Source organism: Gekko japonicus, unplaced genomic scaffold (genome assembly GCF_001447785.1).
Source record: "Gekko japonicus isolate JY-2015 unplaced genomic scaffold, Gekko_japonicus_V1.1 scaffold2187, whole genome shotgun sequence".
NCBI classification, from domain to species: Eukaryota; Metazoa; Chordata; class Lepidosauria; order Squamata; family Gekkonidae; genus Gekko; species Gekko japonicus.
The window spans coordinates 126,317-149,158 of NW_015164726.1; the positions used below are offsets into that span (position 1 = coordinate 126,317).

General features: G+C 45.3%; 1 protein-coding gene across 1 annotated transcript in view; it reads right to left on the reverse strand.

The window, feature by feature from the left end:
• Positions 1–22,225, reverse strand: part of LMO3 (LIM domain only 3) — a 109,961-nt gene extending 87,736 nt beyond the window's left edge. The window contains exons 1-2 of the mRNA XM_015409594.1: positions 22,204–22,225; positions 18,512–18,725 (exon numbers count right to left, since the gene is read on the reverse strand). Coding sequence (XP_015265080.1) covers positions 18,512–18,725; positions 22,204–22,225 — 236 coding nt within the window. The remainder of the gene's footprint in view (positions 1–18,511; positions 18,726–22,203) is intronic.
• Positions 22,226–22,842: the final 617 nt, after the last annotated feature.

Below are 22,842 nucleotides of genomic sequence, written 5' to 3' on the forward strand. Positions count from 1 at the left end.
AAACTCCAAATGATGCTACAGGTTATACTTAGACATCCGGTTAAGAACCAGCTTTATTTAGTTCCCCTGTTTCTACACAGAGAGAGACTCTAGATTCCTCAAGTAGAAAATAGTGAGCACTGTACTTTTCCTTTCTTTATTTCTTGGGTTTTGGCTGCTGTGTGACAGTGCTGAACTGGAGGGCCATTGGCCTGATCCAACATGGCTTCTCTTATGTTCTTATGACCAGGGGTCATTTCGTAGAAAAAGAGGTGCAAAAGCTCATTAGCATAACTTATTAGCATAACTTATTTGCATATGCCACACACCCCATCATCGCTGGAAGTGTGTCAGAAGGCAACACCCACCGCTCAGGCACCACTGGACTGTTTTCGATTGCTAGCTATTGGGGGGGGGGGGGAAGGGGCAGATCGGCGCTACACGGCGAGCCTGTACCTGAAGGCCGGGGGCGGCGGCTCTGCAACTTACCTGGCTGCTTCTTGCTCCTCGTGGCCCAACTGAGGGCTGCTGGGAGCAGGGGGCGGGGCTTGTTGCATGTGCCCACCCCCTGGGCTCCTTACTGCCGGAGCTCCGCTCCTGTGCGCTCCCGCAGGAAATGACCCCTGCTTATGACTATAACATCCAGCTATCACCTTGAGCTCACAGATTCTGGAAGATTTCTTTTTGCATGAACTGCCCCAGTTCTAACCAGATTCTATCCTAAGCAGAGATGCCTATTTGGCAAGCAAGAGAAAAAATTCAATTGGTCCCCTGAGAGTTGTCATTAAGGGTGCACCTCATGGTGCCCAATGTGAACACTGGGAGCTATCAATGCATCTCATAAATCCAGGTTGATAAGAAAGTGAGTACTGAGACCTGAAAAAATGTCCTTCCAAGTCTCCAAATTCTTCATAGCTGAAACTCAGAAGTCTGGCCATATGCTCCGCAAAAGCCCCAATCCCCAACCACACCACTTTAGGTGATTTAAACTAGAGATTGCTGGAATTAAGTTGTGACACAGACTGTGCTTTTCACCCAACTAACCTACACCAGCCATAGCTGCTTTCTTTTCAGTTCGCTTCATAGCTATTCATAGAATTTTACAGTCTTTTAAGACTTGCCAAGCAGAACTGAAGAGGAGGTATTCCTTTTTCCTTCCGCCATGTGCAGAACCAGGCCAAGGAGATCCACTAATGTCAGTGAAACTTTGCTTCCCTCAAAAAATTCCTCAGATGTTTTGCCCTAGCAGATTTGCCTCCAAACCTCACTCTGGGCAAATTAAAAAACTCCAGGGCTCACAAAGGAATACAAACCCATTCGCCCTTCTGCAAATCCTTTCCAATTTTACCCGAAGGGTCACAAGAGAGAGAGGCCCACACAGGCAATCTGATCTAAGTAGTAGCTTCATAAAGCTGTTTAGCCAACTTGTTCATTTTTATTTTATTTTGAGGTTCCTATAGCAACATACCATAACAAACATATTATGAAAACCATTAAGACACTGACAAGATGAAAGATTCAAGCACAATTATAACAAACACTGGCAAGAAAATGATAAAATCTAAACATGTGAAGTATTAATTATTTTGTACAAAATCGAACTGAAGCTTGGAACCTAAAGCTGTCCAGGGAACGGGTAAGAACGTAAGAACATAAGAGAAGCCAATGTTGGATCAGGCCAATGGCCCATCCAGTCCAACACTCTGTCACACACTGGCCAAAAATACCAGGTGCCAACAGGAGGTCCAGCAGTGGGGCCAGGACACTAGAAGGCCTCCCACTGTTGCCCCCCTCAAGCACCAAGAATACAGAGCATCACTTGCCCGAGCCTGAGAGTTCCTATCTATACCTTGTGGCTAATAGCCACTGATGGACTTCTGCTCCATATGCTTATCTCATTCCCTCTTGAAGCTGTCCATGCTTGTAGCTGCCTACACCTCCTGTGGCAGTGAATTCCGTCTGTTAATCACTCTTTGGGTGAAGAAGTACTTCCTTTTATCCATTCTAACCCGACTGCTCAGCAATTTCATTGATTGCCCACGAGTTCTTGTATTGTTGTTGTTGTTCAGTCGCACAGTCGAGTCCAACTCTTCGCGACCCCATGGACCAGCTCCCGCCAGGCCCTCCTGTCTTCCGCTGTCCTCTGAAGTTGGCTCAATTTCATGTTCGTTGCATCTATGACACTGTCTAACCATCTCATCCTTTGCCGTCCCTGTCTTCTTTGACCTTCAATCTTTCCCAGCATCAAGGTCTTCTCCAGTGAGTGCTCCCTTCTCATTTGGTGGCCAAAGTATTTGAGCTTCAGTTTCATTATCTGGCCTTCCAGGGAACAGTCAGGGTTGATTTCTTTTAGGATTGACTGATTTGATCTTCTTGCAGTCCAAGGGACTCTCAAGAGTCTTCTCCAGCACCATAGTTCAAAAGAATCTTGTATTGTGAGAAAGGGGAAAAAGTACTTCTTTTCTCCCTTTCTCACAATAAAGTACGGGTGGCAAAGCTTTGTAATGCTTCCCTTCACATGTCACAGAGGGCAGGAAATCATCTTTTAAAAAGATACCCTGAACGGTACCAAAGCACACGGAGGTTCCTATGGGAGAAAGCACTCCAGTAAGTATCCAGAACTGGGGCCATTTAGAGGCATTTCTAAATGCTCAGATTCAGATTAGAGCAGGTCTGAAGCTGTTCATGAAAAATGATATCCAAAGCAACGGCAGACAGAGGAACATGCTAAACAGGGTTTTAAAAGACATGCAGACCACTGGCATGGGGAGCATCCACTCCAGAAGTGGTTCAAACTCATGGGCTACTGGTGGTAGGACCAGAAGATGATTAGGAGTGACCTGCAGGTGCCAGAAATAAAGTCTCAGACTCTGCCTTGGGTCCTTCCCCAGCCTGCATGGCATGATGGGAGAACCCCAGCCTCAATGCTGAGAAGCTTATCTTAAGCTCTCCTTGTTGTGGATGGTCAGGCTAAGTAAACTGAAGCACTCCTCCACTCGCTACTGCATTTAAAGTTCCCCTTTCTAACAGCCCGAATAGCCCAGCTCAGTAGCCCGAACAGCCCAATTTAGTCCGAGCTCATTAGACCTCGGAAGCTATGCAGGGTTGGCCACGGTCAGTACTTGGATGGGAGACTGGTGTTCCTATATGGAGGAAGGCGATGGCAAACCACTCCTGCTCCCCTCTTGCCTTGAAGACCCCATGGTCGGGGTCACCATGAGTTGGTTGTGACTTAGCTGCACATTCCTCCTCCTCCTCCTTTCTAGAAGACATGTTCCATCCGGGTTCTTATTCCAACCAAGAAAGGCAGTTTTAATAGAATACCACCAATGCAGTTTAATAAAGTAAAAGCTCATATAAAACCCCAAATGAGATATTAAGCAAATAGCACCTTGTAAATTTCATGCCTTCTGATATCTGAGGGAAGGAAAAACTGGAGTCCAATTATTATCTATCTCCTGAATGAAAAAGGCAACTGAATTGTTGTTAGCATGAAAAATTCATCTACCATCTTTCTATAAAGCAAATATTCTATCATATTTATTAAAGCTATTGTTATTTCATGAAATTGAGAGACCGATTGTACAGTCCTAAACAGAGTTGCCTGGGAGTAAGCCTCACTGAACACAATGGAACTTATTTCTGAGCAAACATGCACAGACCTACAAGCCATTACTGGTACGTGGAAGAGAATCTACACAAAATCCCACCATTTGTAGTTCTATGAGCAACTATACTTTGCTGTAAGAGCACTGGAACAGTCTCCCCCACCCCAGCCCAAATGACCCCGGAAGCCAAGTTTTAAAATATTTGTTCCTCCAAGCCCTCAGGATGGTGTGGTTACATATCCAGTGAACAAAATGTATACTAGTGACCTCTCCTGCTCTGGTAGCATGCAAAGCCATACCAAATTTCCACATGGTTTGAATACAAGCATATTAAAAAAAAGTTTCTTGAACCACACCCAAATCCCCCCCCCCGTTTACAGCCCTGAACTGATCAACTGCTACATTGGTGCCTTTAATAAGAGGAAGAAGGCAGATTTATTTATTTTGCTTACTTAAAAATGCTCAGAACGCCATATGCTCTTACACAGTGAGCCTTTGGAAGGATATCTCCGAGAACAAATGTGGTTTACGGGCAAAGCCCTACTCCAAAGAGCTTCACTTGCCATCAGTGACATCATCAAATAAGCCAAAGCTAATTGGCTGCACCACAGCATCACTATTTCTAAAGCGGTTTTTAAAATGGTGTCAAAGCAGAGAGACTGGTTGGAAGAAGTAATGGCGAGGCGGAATGCTGAAGGAATGCTCTATCCCATGATATGTCCCAAGGGGCAGAAGGTGCCACAACTCTGAAAGAACACCAGACCCACGTCCTTTGAGGCTGGTACCCACATGGTTATACCAGGGGTGTTAAACATGCGGCTCAGGGGCCGAATCAGGCCCCCAGAGGACTTCTATCAGGCCCGCAGTGGAACTGGCTGTCTTCTGCTTCTTCTTCCAGTTCTGCTGCTGCTGCGTCATCGTAGGTTTGCAGCTTACAGATACACATCTGAACAGCATACTCAAGATTGCAACAGCACAGACATTTTGATGCAGTAATTCAGAGCAAGAGGTGTCAGTTATCAGACAGTGGTAAATAAACAAAATATTGCAAGAGGGGCTAATGTTTTAAGAATGTTTTTAAGTAAAAAAAAACCTTTGTGTTTGTGTCCTTCATAAAGTTTATATCTCTGCTACCTGGCATTACATTTTAAGACACATGTGGCCCGGCCCAACAAAGCCTCATTTATGTCCAATCCGGCCCTCATAACAAATGAGTTTGACACCCCTGGACTATGCAATATCTACCCATGTACACACAGTAGCTGTCAGAGAGGGGATTACTCTTACTTGATAGGTCACTATCACATAAAGGAGACGTTAACAAATCTGAATCCACTCAGAATTCCAGCATAAGATTACTGTACTGCTTACTCAAAACAGAAGTAGGTAGCTGAGTCGCCTGCCCCATAGGTAGCTGGAATCCCTGCCTAATTCCCCCACTGATCTTACTGGAAGGCAGGGTTTGTATTCAGCATCTGCTTGAGTGCAAAAGGATAAGTTCAGAGGAGTCTGGCTAAGGAGTGGGCAGCAATTTAAATAAAGAAGCACAAACTGCACTTTCAGGGAACGAAAACAGTAGAGTAACACAAACACTAAATAATGCACTTTCAGGCCACTTCAATGTGCTTTGCAACTGGATTTTGCTGTGTGAAATGGCAAAATCCACTTGCAAACGGTCACAGAAGTGGATCGTAACTGCATTAATTTAGCATGTGTGAAAGCGCCATAAGGTTTCACTGGAACATACACTCATATATGTGATACCACAAAAAACTGGGATTGCAGAAGAGATATAGGAAATATACATTTACTGAACTCAGGGTAAAATTCAGACAGAAGTACTACTGCCAATACTATCTGACACCAGGGTGGATCCCACCAACTGTCTTCCAACTTAAGCGGTTCTTTCTCCCCCAGAAGAGCCACTTCAGTTGGAAGAAGGTTCCTTAGGCTAGAGGAAAGATTCAAGCCTGAACCCAAAGGAAAACCCGGGGTATAAACACTCAGTGGAGTGGTAGGATCCGCACTCCAGTGAATAAAGCTAGTCCTCTGGAATAAAATGTGTTTTGATTTAATTAATTTCTACTGCATCTATTCGACTTTGTTTTATCAAAGGGCCGAATTCCTTTTTGTTTCAAGGTAAAGAGTGTACCACATGTTCATTGGGACAGTGGACGAGCTAGCTGCACAAAAGTGTCAGTTCTGCCTGTAATAGTCAAGGAAACAGAATTCGGGGCAGATATAAAATTGGAGCATGGTTCAACAGCACGGGCTTGCATGCACCCTATATTTTCCCCCACTGTGGTGGGACTAAAACCCGCCCTCCATCCAGGATCTTGCTTTCCTACACAGAGCTGTGGTATTTAATATACCACAGATATCCCATGTATCAAAAAGTTGTCTCTATCCGCACAGCATGCAGAGAATCTAAGAGGACCAATTTCACTCTGTAATATCCTGAAGAGAAGCTATATGGCCATACTGATTAATTTCAATGGCGCTTGGGCAGCAGAAACTGAGATACCAACAAGCATGGAGGTCCAGACCGGCTCTCTCTTCCAGTTTAACTTGACATCAGCCAGTGGGGAAGCTCATCTCTGGCCAAACCCTTGAAGGCTATAATGAATTTAGAGGTCCAATTATTATCGGACTGATAAAAGAAAGAAATGAATTGAAAAGGAAGGGGAAAAGATCACTAAGCTCCTAGATGCATTTAAAGAACTAAAGAACTTCTGCATTCAGCTTGATAATCCTTCTCCTAGGAGCCTTTTTTTCCCTGGCTGGAATATTTATTATGACAGTTGCATGAAAACGTACTAATTCAATTTCTATGCGGAACGGGGTTTAAAATATATAAGAAGGAGCTGTAATCTTTGTGTTTACTAAGATATGCACACACCAACTTTTTAGCACCACAGAGTGGGATGGAGAGTCTAAAACAGCAAAGATAATTTAGCTGTGTGTGAATAGCTGCTCTTCAGTAAAATGCTGCCAAAATTAAATCGGAAACGAAACGGCACTTTGTAGTCATTGGCCGCTCAGCGGGGTACGCCTAGTTAAAAACCTGGAGTGAAAAGGGCGATTGACCTACATCGCTACGAGCTTTGTGCAGCTGCACTTTCGTATTTTTTCCCGCTGCATTCGATGAAGCTCATTAGTTAATGCAACCGAATTACCTACACTTGCCAGGCATTCATTTATTTTCATACCACATGGCCAGATACTAAGTTCAGCAGCAGAGCTACACAGCTCCCCGCTAGGCAGCCGCCTGGAAAGTTATCTGCTCTTGTTACTATCTATGCACAACAGAAAATAAGTGCCGAACGCCAGGATTGATTCTCGACTCTGTAGGTAGACAAGACTGTGTGCTATATTCCGAAAGGAAAGATCAGGGTCATGTGCTAGGAAGCCGCGGTTGCCTATTTTTAAGTGATAACGTTCGAGAGGGGAAAGGGTGGGGGCCCAAAGTAAAAATCATACGGATCAGATCTGACAGTTCGCAGGACATCTGCACACTACAGACTGTCATATGTACAATTCCGGGGGTGCTGGTGAAAGCGCTGATAGGTGCAAGAGTTCCCCCTCCAGCAATTTCTGACCCCAGGGAAGTTGATTCACAGGGGGTCAAGTAATAGCCAAATGGGGAGTTTAACTGCAGGGAAAAAGGGATACTGTTCTTCCTTGGGAGAGAGTCTGCCCCACTCCCACTGCTATCTCCCCACCCACACGGTTGTTATTCCACATGGATCCCACGACACCCTGAATAAGCTGTCCCAGATTTGAAATGGCTGCTTGTTGTCGTTCAGTCGCACAGTCAAGTCCAACTCTTCGCGACCCCATGGACCACATCATGCCAGGCCCTCCTGTCTTCCGTCCTCCTCCTGAGTATGCTCAATTTCGTGTTCCTTGCAATGATAACACTGTCTAACCATCTCATCCTTTGCCGTTCCCGTCTTCTTTGACCTTCAATCTTTCCCAGCATCAGGGTCTTCTCCAGTGCTCCCTTCTCAGTTGGTGGCCAAAGTACTTGAGCTTCAGCTTCACTATCTGGTCTTCCAGGGAACAGTCAGGGTTGATTTCTTTTAGGATTGACTGATTTTATCTCCTTGCAGTCCAAGTCTTGAGTCTTCTCCAGCACCATAATTCAAAAGCATCTATTCTTTGGCGCTCAGCCTTCCTTATAGTCCAACTATTGCAGCCATACATGACTCCTGGGAATACCAATGCTTTGACCATATGGACTTTCGTTGGCAAGGTGGATGTCTCTACTTCGGCTACTAGGGGGCCAGGAAAGCAGAGAAGATGGATGGCATTGCTGGTTTGCAGTAGAAGAGCAAGATTCAAGACCAGTAGCGACTTAAAGATCAACAAGAGTATAAAAGCTTTTGAGAGTCAATACTCCCATTGTCAGATAGGAAGACTGAAGATTCCTACACAGATCTTTGTCTCACTGGGTGCTTCTGCTTGATCCAACCCTATGGAGTTTACCGTACTTGGCATTGTAAAGTATAGCTCTTCTGGCTGTCGCTCTTTAGGGTCTTGGGAAGCAGGTCCTTCCCAACATTACTCAAGCTCCTTTTTTAACTGGAGGTAGCAGGTATTGAACCTGGTACTTTCTGCAATGAGAATACATGCTCTGCACTGACCCAAGGAGTCTTCTCTCTGTGTTGGGATGAAGAAGCCTCCTTGAGCACTTGGAGAAATTCTCAGGACGAAACTAAGGCCATTTCCACAGCAAGGTATCCTTGGTTTATCCACCCATATACATTCAACAGGGAGCTGCAACAGATTCCAATAGAGCTCTCCAATGTATCTGTTCCTGATTTACACACCTATTAAGTGTCTAAATGTGTGCCCAAGATAATGCACAAAGGTGCTCTTTTCTTTAGAGTAGTAATACAGCTTGTATTCGTTTAACTGAGTACTTTTCCTGTTGGCAATCTTGCTATGCTGTTACCACAACTGGCTACCGGTCACGGTAACAAATTGCAGCGAATTGATGTTGTCTTTGTAAGAGGACTCACTGCCAATCAGAATGGAGGACAGGTGGCAAAAGAACAGCCCACGAAGCAGACATTTTCCACCTTGGGGTGGGTGGGTATGAGGTATCTAAATTGAAAAGGTACTCTATTTCCTTTAAAGAGAGAGAGATGCAAGAAATCAATGAAGAATTCTTAAGACACGGCTTCCTTGCTTGAAGTTTCTAAATAAGAAAAGAGCCATCTAAGCTTTAGAAAGGTTAGACTATTAATTCAGCCACATAACTGTAAAATAATTATAACTGGTATTCTGCAGAACGGGTGGATAATTCGATACTCTGTCGGCATTTTAGCTCCATCTCCAGGCTTTTATGATTTATACTTTGACAAGGAAACATTCTACATTCCTGATTTGTATACACCAATATAGATATTCATTATATTCACCATATTTCTACTTATCGGAACGATTCCAGATGTTTTGTTGTGTTAATTTTTTTGCAACGCAAGTTTTCTTTTTAAGGTACATATTCTTTAAACTAACGGGAGGAGAAGTCCGCTTGAAAACAGAAACCAAAAACACATATTTCATAGCAGTGCTACTTTTAATATAGCAGTTCTCTATGCAAGCAAATTTTCTTAAGCCATTTTTACTCCCCATCACATCCTGATTTAAGTAGATGTTTTTAAACTATGTTCTGGAGACCCTTGTGTTTCATCAGAACCTTTAAAAGAGATAATCTGTGAGAACAAAGCAGGCTGCAATACACAGCCACAACAAATATACCAAAATAACAAAACACACACAGTGTCAGGTGTGGTGTGACACACTTTTAGAAGAAAATTCAAATAGGGCACCCGTGTGGACGGAAGAACCAGAATGACCCAGTGGAGTTTCCTCAGAATATGGCCTAGAATCTTCTTTAACAAACTGATGTTCTATGGCAAATGTCGCGGTGCTCCTTAGTGAAGTAATCGATGGGGAAAAGGTTTCCTTAATGTAGAAATGTTTTATAGAGGCAGAGAAAGACACTGAGAATGAAAACAGACGACCACTTTTACCTTACTACTACAATCCCATGATTTTTTTTAACCTCATTTTTTTAAAAAAATGAATACGAACCTTTCTGAACTGACCCAGTTTAGGTGTACAGATTAATTTTCTCTTCTTTTCAAACATACCCGCACACACAGCATTTCTGATTATAAAGAAAAGCCCCCCCCCCCTTCAGTCCCACAAATTAGGGATACCTGGTATCAAGGAAGGGTGTTTATTAGTTCATTCTACAGGTACCCATAGGCTCCAAACACAGTCTTGAAAATGGCTCGAAACGCACTCTTGAAAAATGCTGAACTTTTTTTAAATAAAAAAATTACAGAAGCACCGAAGTTTCCATTTCAAATTTTTAAAAAAACTACCACTACAAAAACTTCTAAAATCATAGCCTCAATCTCACAATCAAAATGATTCAGCTAGTCTTCATTCAAAAACCATGCAGATTCGGGAAGATTTCTCTAGGCACAACATTCCAAAGAGAACTTGCTGATACCACCAACACCCCAGTGTGTAGATAAACCATCAGTTCCACCTCCTCTGGACCAAGGCAATCATGTGGCTGTCATGGGGGAAAACCTCCTCTGAAGTACCACAACTAACTACAGTCACATTTCTTGAGTAGGCAGCATTTAGAAATGTTAAGCCTTAACAAAGCACCAGTCCAGGGAATATGACCTACTTCACGTACAGAAGAGACACGAAACAAAATCAAAACAGGGGTTTTCAGGCTGAAACATGGACAAAAGTGAACATGGACAAAAGATCTCAGACCAGTGATCCTACGGAGTCACTCTAGAACAGGAAATCAGATAGACACAGGTCAGAAACTAGGGATGGACAGATAAAAGTTTCAGGAAGCAGCGGGGTTTCGTAAATACTGGGCGAGTTGTGGTCTGAGACAGAGCCCTTTTGAATTTCAGCTCACCCTGTAAATAGACTTGGCTGCATTCACACCTGCCCCAGACTCCTTTAACTAACTACAGTCACATTTCTTGAGTAGGCAGCATTTAGAAACGTTAAGCCTTAACAAAGCACCAGTCCAGGGAATATGACCTACCTCACGTACAGAAGAGACGCGAAACAAAATCAAAACAGGGGTTTTCAGGCTGAAACAGCAACCCTGAGAAATGTGAAATGATCCCTATTCTTTTTTTTTTAGTAAGGACACTGGATTACAATCAGAATTAGGGGGAATAATCTCACTTTAAAAGGAGGCACAGTTGTGAGCGCTCACTTCTTTTTGGAGACAAAAAGACGCTGTGCACAAAAGTGGTTTCTCTTGGTATAGAGAGTTGTTGCTCTTTCTTTCACTGCTCTACAATCCCACCGTTAATTTGCCCCATTTGTCCTATTTGCCTGTGTGGAAGATACCAACAGAAGGAAGAGAAGCCAGCCCTCTATGATGATAATAATAATAATAATAGGCATTATTACTTATTCTTTATTTTACAAAATTTATACCCTGCCTTTCTGGTCCCATAAGGTCCACCAAGGCCGCCAACAAATTATGCAGGAGCATGCGCTGACGCGCCCTTCGCCCGAGCCCGTGGAATCACAAGCAACTGAAGATCTACGCCAGAACACCTGTGCCAGGAAGTCGCCGCCACCAGATTGAAAATACCTCCCGCGGAGTGACTAAGAACAACAAGACTTCGCCAGAGGGTGCCTGTTAGGTCAGTCTCTCCCCCCTTCATTGTATGTGTAGCCCTTAGGTAGGATGTATTGTATAATGTAATGTAAACCGCTCAGAGCCCTTAGGGGGTGAGCGGTATACAAATGGAATGTAAATAAATAAATAAATAAAAACATGCACACAAAAATCTCATCGCTCATGCACTGTATCTTCACAGTCATTCAGGGTTACAAACTTGTTGGATTTAAGCACAACACAAGCTGAACAGATTCCTCACGAGCTGGATTTTGTGCCTGAGACTGCATTCCAAATTCATTCGCATCTCTGGCCAGATCTCAGCTCACAGAGAACCTCACTTTCAGACTCCGGAAAAGAGATCGCCTCAAATCAATAGAGAGCAGTGTGTGTGCGCGTACATGTAGGTGTGGGGCATTCGTAAGCTATTTTTATTCTTTCCCAGAAACCACATACCCTCTAGAGGGCACTACAAAATTAAAAGCAAGTAGATAGGTGCAATACGCCATTCTAAGATGCTTAAATAAAAGAATGGATATTAATTTTTTTTAATAAAAAAGGCTATAAACGGGGTAGCCGAAGCCAGAACCTATCCCTAATCCGATCGTTAGCACGTGTCATTTATTCTTCATATCCCTATCAAGTCGGTTACTAAATATGAAAAGCTTATTTGCCTACAAAAGATGGAGCACGTATAACCCGTCTCCGGCATTAGCATAAAAATGGAGATCACTTTTCACAGGTTCACTGCATAGTTAAGTACATACGGAGGCAATGAGGCAAATGACTGCCTGCAATTACGTTAAGTGCATCAACTCAAAAGTTTAACATAAATAGCGTGTTTAAGTATAAGCAAGCGATCGTGGTGGGGGAAAGATGGTGACAAACCCACGCCTCAATCAGAAACCGGCGTCTCGGACGCCGGTCACTGTATTACGAATATAAGCGACATCCTGCATGCACAAGCAATGCAGTGTGACGTCTGATAGCTTGTCAACTGCCACGGATGATGTCTCTGCTAACCCGCATGCTGTAAGGTTGGAGAAGCAACAGTTCACATGACGTCTAGAGGCGCTGCGTTGTAACAACATTCTAATGTAGAAGAAGAAGAGGATGAGATTGGATTTATACCCCGCCCTTCACTACCCAAAGGTGTCTCAGAGCAGCTTACAAACTCCTTTTCCCTTCCCCTCCCCACAACGGACACCCTGTGAGGTAGGTGGGGCTGAGAGAGCTCTGACAGAAACTGCTCTTTTTTCAAGAACAGCTCTTATCAGAGCTACGGCTTGCCCAAGGTCATCCAGCCAGGTGTGAGTGGAGGAGTGGGGAATCAAACCCAGTTCTCCCAGATTAGAGTCCACTCACTTAACCACTACACCAAACTGCTTTTGCCCCTCTTTGGTGATGATTAAACTGGGTTTTGAAGCTTTACCAAAAAAAAAAAAACCGTTCAGATGAAGTAGGACAAGCCCACACACTGTGAGCAAGCAATGCTTTCCAAACCCACCTTCCACTCTCTAAGAAAGTCATTCTCGCTGACTGGACACAGGCACAAAAGCTGCCATGGCTGTGAATTACTGACTTGTAGTTATGATCCTTGAATCTGCATTAGAGAAAGGCGGGTCTGAAGAATCGTAAATAAAACTGCAGAGAGAGACGATGACAACACCGGCATGTGTATACCCAATACAAAATGTGCAAACAGGCCAAAACACTGCTAACAACTTAACAGTACTTGCATTTGGAGCTTCGCTGACTGCATTTGCTTGTGGGATGGGGAAAGAATGAAAAGCTGGTAATCTCCATTCCAGTGGCACTCCTGCCAACTGAACTTTGCACAGCACCTGAAGTTGTCAATGGGTATTGAAGAGGTATGTCTAATTCTATATAAGACATGTGCTATCTGCCGCAGTGAACCCTGCACCAGATCACGTCTTTCTCTTCTACCAATTAGCCCTGAAAATGGTCCATTCGGACCCCTTTCGGGCTGCTGCAGGCCGATTCAGATTCTCTGATCTGAATCGGCTTGCCGCCGAACTGCTGCCGAATTTTGGCGGCAATTCGGCCCCATTATATCCTATGGGCCATTGAAGTCAATGGCGAAAACATATGGTATATTCTGGGGGCTGGAGGAGAGGGAGCTTGAGGGAGAGACTCCAAACCCGCAGGGTAGCAGGGTAAGAACATAAGAGGGAAAAAGTAACTATTTTTCCCACCATAGGAACAATGGAGGGGATAGGGGCAACCTGTTTGGGGGCCCACAAAATTGGACCCCCTGGTCCAATGCTCTTGAAACATGGTTGGTATCTTGGGGAGAGGCTTCAGCAGCTACCCTGCGAGTTTGGAGTCTCTCCCTCAAGCCCCCTCCCCTCCAGCCCCCAGAATATACCCCATGTTTTCGCCATTAACTTCAATGGCCCATAGGATATAACGGGGCTGAAATTGACATTGGGCTGGGGAAAGACTCCCAAATCCGCTCCTACTGATGAAACTGACATGCGGGAGTCTTACTGCCAGCCGAAATTGATTCTGCCTGATTCGGCCGAATCCGAATGGGCCGAATTTTGGTTTTTTGCACACCCCTAGTACCAATCTGGCCAATAGCAAGCCGACGCATAATTGTTTTGCCACCAAATCTTATTCACACATAACCTGGCAACTGAAGCTGAGGCATGCTGCATCAATTTAATACCAAAATATATGGTCTACCTGCTAGCGAATATCTCAGAACCAAACTTGTTACTCCACTGAATGAGCACCTGCTATCCAACTCCCATGAAGCTGGGGGGGGGGGTTGCCCCCCTACTTGCTCTCTAGTTCTACAGAAAGGGTTAATACACCTTTTTTTAAAAACTGGCAAATGGATTTGCTCCTGCAATCCTTAGAGCAACAGAAACATTAGGCACACTATCCTGGGGTTTTTGACAGCAGACTGAAGGAAGTTCAAAGTATCCAGGAGCAAGCCATACTGTACAGTCCCTACAGTGTTACAAACAGACCTGCAAACATGACCATAATCCACTACGCGTGTCCTCTTATTCCTTTCTTTTACTGCTATCAGTGGGCAGCACCCTCAGTGCCAGGATCACTGACAATTACCTCAAGCAGGATCTCAGGTTTATCATCTTTGCTGTTCCAGCCTGAAAATCCTCACTTCAATTTTTCTTCTTCCCTACAAAAAAAATCCTTGATTCTATCTCTGCACTATTTTCTTTAATTTCCATGCATTGATTTTCCTCCCATAAGATGCACAAATTTTACTGTTTGTGCACCTATAAATCAGCCCCCCCAAAGTACACAAACCCCACATGGATACTACAAACAAATCCACAAGAAAAAGCAGAGAACTAAAAGCACTGATGAGAGAAAGAGCGAGAGAGACGGACAGAGACAGAGAACAAGGAACACTTGCTCATCCCCACATCTACAAATTCTGAAAAGGATTTTTCAGAAAACTGGAAAAAGAAGGGGAGGGGGGAGCTTTCTCTACCCATGCCAAGCCTACCTCCTTTGCAAAGGGCCCACCTGTATCGTACAGCCAAAAATAACTCACCTTCAAAAACCCACCATTAAACCCTCCTCCAAATTTAATTAGCAAATATTTGTACGTTTGGAGAATACCTGCTAATCTATGTCAGTGTTTTGACATAAAAAGATTTGGTTGTGCCCCTCACCATTCTGACAATCTCGTCCAAGTAACACCCAATGGGTTGGATCCTGTCAAACAGAAGGCTTGGATCTTGGTTGTGTTTCCTGCCCCCAGCAATAGATTTGTGAGACCCGCAGGATCTGCATAGATTAACAGCCGTTTGGATTGGGGGCTATAGTGGGAAAGGGCCTTGAGACAAGAGCATATAACCCAAGTGCAGGAGAAACATTGGTGAACGATTCCTGAAGGGGAGAAAATCAGACATCCTCCTGTACTTCTAATGTCCTGGCCCCACTGGTGGACCTCCTGATGGCACCTGGTATTTCTGGCCACTGTGTGACACAGAGTGTTGGACTGGATGGGCCTTTGGCCTGATCCAACATTGGCGTCTCTTATGTTCTTATGCTTATCTACAGAATTTTAGTGTTCAGAAAGGTTATCGAGCTCATGGGTGATAGGAAGTCCTGAGACAGGCATCTGGAAAATGATCGGAAGTTAGAACCTGGTAGTGTGAGCACTTTTTCACAGGTATAATATTGGACCTGGATAGCTCAGGCTAGTCTGATCTCAAAAGCTAAGCAGGGTCAGTCCTGGTTAGTAGAAGGATGGGAGACCGCCAAGGAAGTCCAAGGGTGCTACACAGAGGCAGGCGATGGCAAACCAACTCTGTTCACCTCTCGCCTTGAAAACCTTACGGGGTTGTCATAAGTCAACTGTGACTTGAGAGCACTTTCCACCACCCAGTAGATCATGGCAACAGATAGTAATAAAGACATGGCCCTGCCCTGGGTGGCCTAGGCTAGCCCAATCTCACCAGACCTTGGGGGCTAAGCAGGGGCTGGGCCTGGGTAGTGCTTGGATGAGAGACCACCAAGAAAGTCCAAGGTTGCTACACAGAGGCAGGCAATGGTCAACCACCTCTGAAGTCTCCTGCCTTGAGAACACTCAGGGGCCATAAGTCAGCAGCAACTTGATGGCTAAATACGTGCTCTTTAGGAATATTTCCATCCATGAATGGAAAGAGCAAACTTTGCCTTGTAGACGGAAGGGGAGGCCGAGGAGGAGAAAAAGCAGCAGAAGCAACGTGACTTCTGGAAGATGCCTCTGTTTATGTTCTCCTGGTAGGGAGGATGATGGTCGGCAAGTGGGGCTTTTACTATGCCCACCATGGCTGCTCCTTGGAATCAAGCGCCAATGCATACCCTTCACCCACCGCTATTATTTCCCAGATAAGGGAGCGATTCAGCCATGGATTTCCAGGCCCTTTCTTCTCTAGATCCCCACCTCTCACATCCCAGTAAGATGTTGTCCATTTTTGGGGGGGTCAAAATGCATTTTACTGCGATATATCTGTCCATTTTTAATGGACTCTCTTACGGCAGAGATCAAAATCTGCCTGCCTTATTCCTAGTTTTTTCTAACATAAAGTAAAAAAATGCAGATCATGTTAAGCAATATAAGGATGAACCAAGTACTGCTGATGTTTAGTCTATTTCTCCTGCCCCCCCCCCCATGTAGTGAGAGCCAGTTTGGTGTAGTGGTTAAGTGTGCGGACTCTAATCTGGGAGAACCAGGGTTGATTCCCCACTCCTCCACTTGCAGCTGCTGGATGACCTTGGGCAAGCCGTAGTTCTGTCAGAGCTGTTCTTGAAAGAGCAGTTCTTGAAAGAGCTCTCTCAGCCCCGCCTACCTCACAGGATGTCTGTTGTGGGGAGGGGAAGGGAAGGGGAAGGGGAAGGAGTTTGTAAGCCGCTCTGAGACGCTGAGTGAAGGGCGGGGTATAAATCCAATCTCCTCCTCTTCTTCTTCTTCCTTCAAGTCAGGAGATATTATTTGTACCACAATTAATGCTAGGACCACGGCCACCAAATCCATCAGTAGAAATGAAAGGTCATCCCAATTATTGCTGCTTCAGAAACTTGGAAATTATTTTAGATAACCCCTACCACGATCCTCAGGAGGGACTGGCTACATGTTTTTAAAAGCCCTTGGAGCTGTACAAAGTGTCGACGACAGTCATCTCCATCATAGCTCTTTTGACAATTCCCCCCCCCAATCATCACCACTTGCCAACTAACTGCAGTTCCTTCTCCCACTGCGATTAGCCTCTTCTTAGCTGAATCCGTGCTAGTAGCTCTATAGAGCAAGGAAGCCACTGTGACATCACATGGGTCTCTGGGCCATCTGGGAGTGGTCCATGGAAGAGGCAGCACAGCACAATATATTTGAGTCCAGCTTGCTTCACTGGGAAAAAAGAGAGTGTGATGAAACATCTCCAGTTAGGGGTAGGCCCTTGGCCAACCTTGGAACCTCGGTGGGTGCCCCACCGTGCCATGCCCTAACACCAGCCCTGACTATCTGCCAAGTATGGAGGCACCCAAGATATAGCCTCACAAGGTTCCTGCCTTGAGAAGATGAGCGTGCTCTCCACCCAAAGGACTTTTTAAATAAAGTTATAGCAATGCATGTTGGAGATATGTCACTAGAGAATCTCAACAGGACAACACAGCAACAAATTAAGTCAAGAGAACCCCACCAACAATCTTAACGTTAAACAATAGCTTCCACTTGTCCCAACAAGCAGTGTTCCCTCTAAGCTGAGTTAGTGTGAGCTAGCTCACAGTTTCTTAGCCTCCGGCTCACACATTTTTGCCTTAGCTCAGGAAGGACGGCTCCAGAGCAATCTAATTTATGCAGTAGCCCAGTCGCTCGCTCACAACTTTCATGCCAGTAGCTCACAAAGTAGAATTTTTTCTCACAAGGCTCCACATCTTGGAGGGAGCATTGCCAACAAGTCGACCTAAGTGGGAAATGCTTAGAAACTGTCGCTACTAATCTGCTACTTGAGGGTGAATAGCTGATTTAGCTAGCCTCGGGAAACTTGCATGGTCACAGCCTTAGTAATATTCCTTACAGGAAATTAGGTGAGAGACGTAGGAAACAGTTTTTGAAGCCAGCCAAGATGGCTTCTCTCACACCTAACCAAAACTGGTAGCATCATAACCCTAAATGGGCATTTCTGTAAGAAGGGAGGAAGAGTTCTAGCCTTGTCTTGCTCCAGGCATGCAAGTGTTTTCTTTTCAAAAGGCATAACAGGATTTCTTGCCTTGTTGTCAGGGGAGTATTCGGTTTTGCAATCCCCTACCTGTGGTACAAAGCGATGCAATCCAAGAACTGGCTTTACTATGCGATAGTCTGGTCTATAAAAGCCCATCAAAAGACAAGAACCTTCCAGCCAAGTCATTTCCAATCCCAGCCTGCCTCCCCCATTTGCAGAGCACAGCAAGAATGCAAGGAACAGTCCCGCATGAGATTCTCTAAACTCGGCACATGTGGAAAAGCACGAGTGTTTATTACGATACGGACACACGAGACGATGACTGAGAATCTGTTTATAGATTATGTACTCCCCCCCCCCAAGACAATCTGCATGCCTGCCATACTCATGCGGCAGGGTATCCGTAGCAACAGTCACATATGGCCTGCCTTGTGTGGGTTATGCAGTGCACTGCACAAGAGCAGAGAGCCAAAGAAGATGGTGGTGTTTTGTGTACTGCTAAAGGCATGCAAAGGGAGATACATCGTTCTTACCTCAGGTAGTCTCTGCGACACAGGATAAGGTTGGCTTTGGTGTACAAGGTCGAGCCCACCTCTCCCAACCGGCAGTCACAGCAGGCACACTTCAGGCAGTCCTCATGCCAGTACTTGTCCAGGGCCTTTAGAAGATACCGGTCTTTGATCTTACGGTTGCAGCCAGCACAACCTTTCGGCTTGGTGTCTGGCTGGACTGAGAGCATTTGTATACCTGCGGCGAGAAGGGAGGAAGAAAATAAGTCAGTTCACCGTCTGCGGGATGCTCCCCCAAGAGAAACATTCCTTCGTCTTGTCTAAGCATCTCTTCCTGGAAAATTCACCAATGTTTCGGCAGATCAGGAAGCTATAAATCCACCTTGTTCTAATGGCGGGGAGGGGTTTTGTTGGCCAAGGCTGTGCCCCCCCACACACCTTCTTGGCTAGCCGTAAACGCTCAAGCCGAACAGTCTGCAGAAGGCGGAGACCACCTATTACCATGGCTTGATCGCCAACCTGCTTTGCTGTAGCTTCACGAGATGTATTTATTTTGTTAGATTGGTATCCTGCCCTCCCCGCATTGAAGGCTCGGGGCAGGTTCCATCCAACACAGAAGACAAACAATAAAATCCAGTTAAAATACATCTGATAAAATGGAACAGAATTCCTATATGCTAATTAGTGCCTCAACAGATAAGGTTTATTTCGGGTTGGGGTTCCCAGATAGTAATACAGATCTGACCCGCTGTGGGGAAGGCCCGAGAGAGAGGTGTTGCGTTCCACAGACTTATTTTTTTAAAAAGAAACACCACCAAAGAAGCCCTCATGCTTCCCTCGAAAATCCCCAGATACTTCTCCCAATTTGCCTTGGATTTCATCTCAAGCAGAACTTTGATGGTAACCCTAAGGATCTGCTCAGACTTCTGCTTTTCCCGAGGTGCAACTTCTCTGCAGAGGTGATGTGCGAGCAACACAAGTGCAACTTGCAAATGCATTAAAGGTTTGTACCACCTTTAGTATGCTCCTGATCTAAAAAATTTCTTCTAGACGGTTTGCCATCTTCTATCTAACACGCATACACAAAACTGCAACCATACAAACAACTAGAAGATGGTGCAATGATATACAACACACTCAAGTCTCCCACAGACACGTTAGAAGCAATATTTTGTTACCGGGGGTGGGGGGGTGGGGAGATTTAAGACAGAGGAAGGATGGCTGTAATTAAGCATCGTTTTTATTTCTTTTAGCAAGCACACCCGGGCTCCCAGAGGCCCTTCGTCTACTGAAAAATATACAGAGAATTAATAACTCGAAGCCTAACAGTTAAGCTCAGGTCTACTAATCTTCTGGGGACTTGCGTGCGTTTGTGAAGATAACTAGTCAGATTCCAAACTGAACAACACCTACTGTTTACTGCACTAAAGGCAACAATCTAAAATGTATGACAATTAGCTACCTGTGGAAGCTACCACTATCCGGGCACCTGTCTTGCTTCTTGCAGCTGTTTGAGCTGAGGACAGCGGGTGGACAGAGTGACTGAGCAGGTGATCAAACAGACAAGGGGCATTTTCCAACCGGAGGGTTTAACAAATGTTGCTACCAAAGAAGATCACACTCATGGTCACTGCGTTTCCACTCCCTGCTAATCACTGTCTGATCTCTATAATACATAAGCAGAAAAAAGTCTAACTTGATTGATATTCTGGAGTGGCACATGCCTCCCGGGCAATACTCCCTCTAAGCTGTGGAGTCTTGTGAGCAAAAATTCTACTTTGTGAGCTACTGGCATTAAGGTTGTGAGCGAACGATTGGGCTGCTGCAGAAATTAGTTGGCTCTGGAGCCCATCCTTCCTGAGCTAAGATAAAACTGTGTGAGCCGGAGGCTAAAAAACTGTGAGCTAGCTCACACTAACACTTAGCCCTAGCCCTAACCCAAGCCCTAGCCCTAACCCTAGCCCTAGACCTAACCCCAATGCTAGCCTTAGCCCAACTCCTAACCCTATCCTAACCCTAAGTGTTAGGAAACACTGCTCCCGGGGGCTAAAAGTTTGCTTGTGCTCTCTGGAAGATGGAAGCTGCTGACTGGGTGAAGGAAAGGATGAATACAGAGAGAGACGATACAGACACGTATTCAACAGCAAGGGGCGGGGGGGAGGGAGATTGAGAGAGATTGATTATATCTTCTGGAATGTAAGGACAGAAGTGGGTAGAAGCATAGGCTAAGGTATACAGCAGCATTCTAGCAGCACACCTGCAGAAGAGACCTATAGGTTTCTGAGCAGGTGGACAGCTATTCCATCGGACTGGACAGGGGGCAGATGTTTCCCCTCCCTAATGAAAGGCAAGGCCAACCCAGGTGAGATACGAGAGACTTGTGTAGACAACAATCTAAGAAGAAGAGATTGGATTTATACCCCACCCTTCACTACCCAAAGGTGTCTCAGAGCGGCTTACAAACTCCTCTCCCTTCCCCTCCCCACAACAGACACCCTGTGAGGTGGGTGGGGCTTAGGTGGGAGACCAATGAGGATAATAATTTCTTCAGAGTCTAATTCCACCTGGAAGTAGCCATGCCCTTGCCCCACCAACACAAGCCTCGCCACCCAGCTACTATCACCCCTAACTGAAAGGCGGGAGAGAGGACAGACAGGCACCACCTAATTCTTGTCTAAAGAAAGCTTTGAACAGGTGAGGCAGTGTGATGAAGTGGTTAGACTACCAGACCAGGACTTCAATTCAAATCCCTGCTCTGCCGCAAAGGCTTGCTGGGTGACGTTAGGAGCGGCCCTTTCTTGCAGCCTAGCCTACCTCACGGGGCAGCTGATATGAGGGTAAAACGGAGAGGAGAACCATGCTGTGATTTTCTCCACACACTGGAGCGTAACAGCAAACAGGGCAGGGTGGAGCTCTTTTTGCCTGCACACTCCATCTCCATTTTAAAAAATTAGATTTCCCCCATTTATTAGGAAGAAGAAAAAAGGTTAAGCAGTAGAGATGTGGCTCCCACTGAAATGAAACCCAAAAGTAGTAAAACATCCAGAATGGGTATAAAGGTTTTCTTAAAACAACAACAACAACAACTAAACAGAAAACAAAGTGTTCTGTGCACGTCTGATGTCTCCCTAGCTGAGCAGATGGACAAACACTCCGCCGAAGTGGATTCCCAAGTCTGAAATGTCGATAGCTCAGAACGATTCTGCATTGGCTTTTCCCTCTGTTGCTATACCAGTTTGGTGTAGTGGTTAAGTGTGCGGACTCTAATCTGGGAGAACCTCCCTCTAAACAGAAAACGAAGTGTTCTGTGCACATCTCTGATGTCTCCCTAAGCTGAGCAGATGGACAAACACTCCGCCGAAGTGGATCCCCAAGTCTGAAATGTCGTCAGCCCTTCAGTTTCTGGTGCTTGAACTGGGATAGCTCAGAACGGATTCTGCATTGGCTTTTCCCTCTGTTGTTATACCAGTTTGGTGTAGTGGTTAAGTGTGCGGACTCTAATCTGGGAGAACCCCCCTCACAGGGTGTCTGTTGTGGGGAGGGGAAGGGAAAGGAGTTTGCAAGCTGCTCTGAGACTCTCAGTGAAGGGCGGGGTATAAATCCAATCTCCTTCTCCTCCTCCAAACCCAAGGTGGAACAGAAATTCCCCTCTGCATTGCATGCTGCTGTCACTTTCTTTGATCATCGGATTTTATGGTACCCTCTACGCTGCATGCCGCTTTCACGTTCTTTGATCATCAGGTTTTATGGTACCTTCTGCATAGATTTATGGCCATTCAAGGGTGACTTTGCAGCCATACGGCGTCGCCCTGGGGTATTTGAATGTGGTTTTGAGCCGAATCTTTTCTGTTCCAACATGGGTTTGCTAAAACAGCAGAGGGGAAAGTACTAACGAGGACCGACCCTACTTCGCTTCCGAGATCCAACAATATCAGATTAGCCTGGGCCATCCAACTGGTCCTCAGAATGACAAGTCGGGGCAAAAGAGGTTGTGTGCACTGGAGTAAACTGACAGAGCCATCATGGAGAACTTACAGCTTGCTGCTTTTAAATTGTTTTCGTGCCTTATATGATTGGTTGCATGCCTTGAACTTTCCAAAAGGTGGGATATATATATTTTAACTGAGTGGAGAACGGGGAAAGGAGGAAGAGTACAAGACAAGAGGCCAAGGTCTGGAACTTATTGTTGCAGCTCTGGCTAAGTACACAGCAGGGCATATTGTGTCCCAGTTTAAAGAACAAGGATACAGACATTCTATTAAAGAGTCAGGCTTGGCACAGATACTAAGAGTTAGTTCCCTGCAAAGCAAAATGTCTTGAGATGACATGGGCCTCTCCCCCACCCCAGCTCAGTC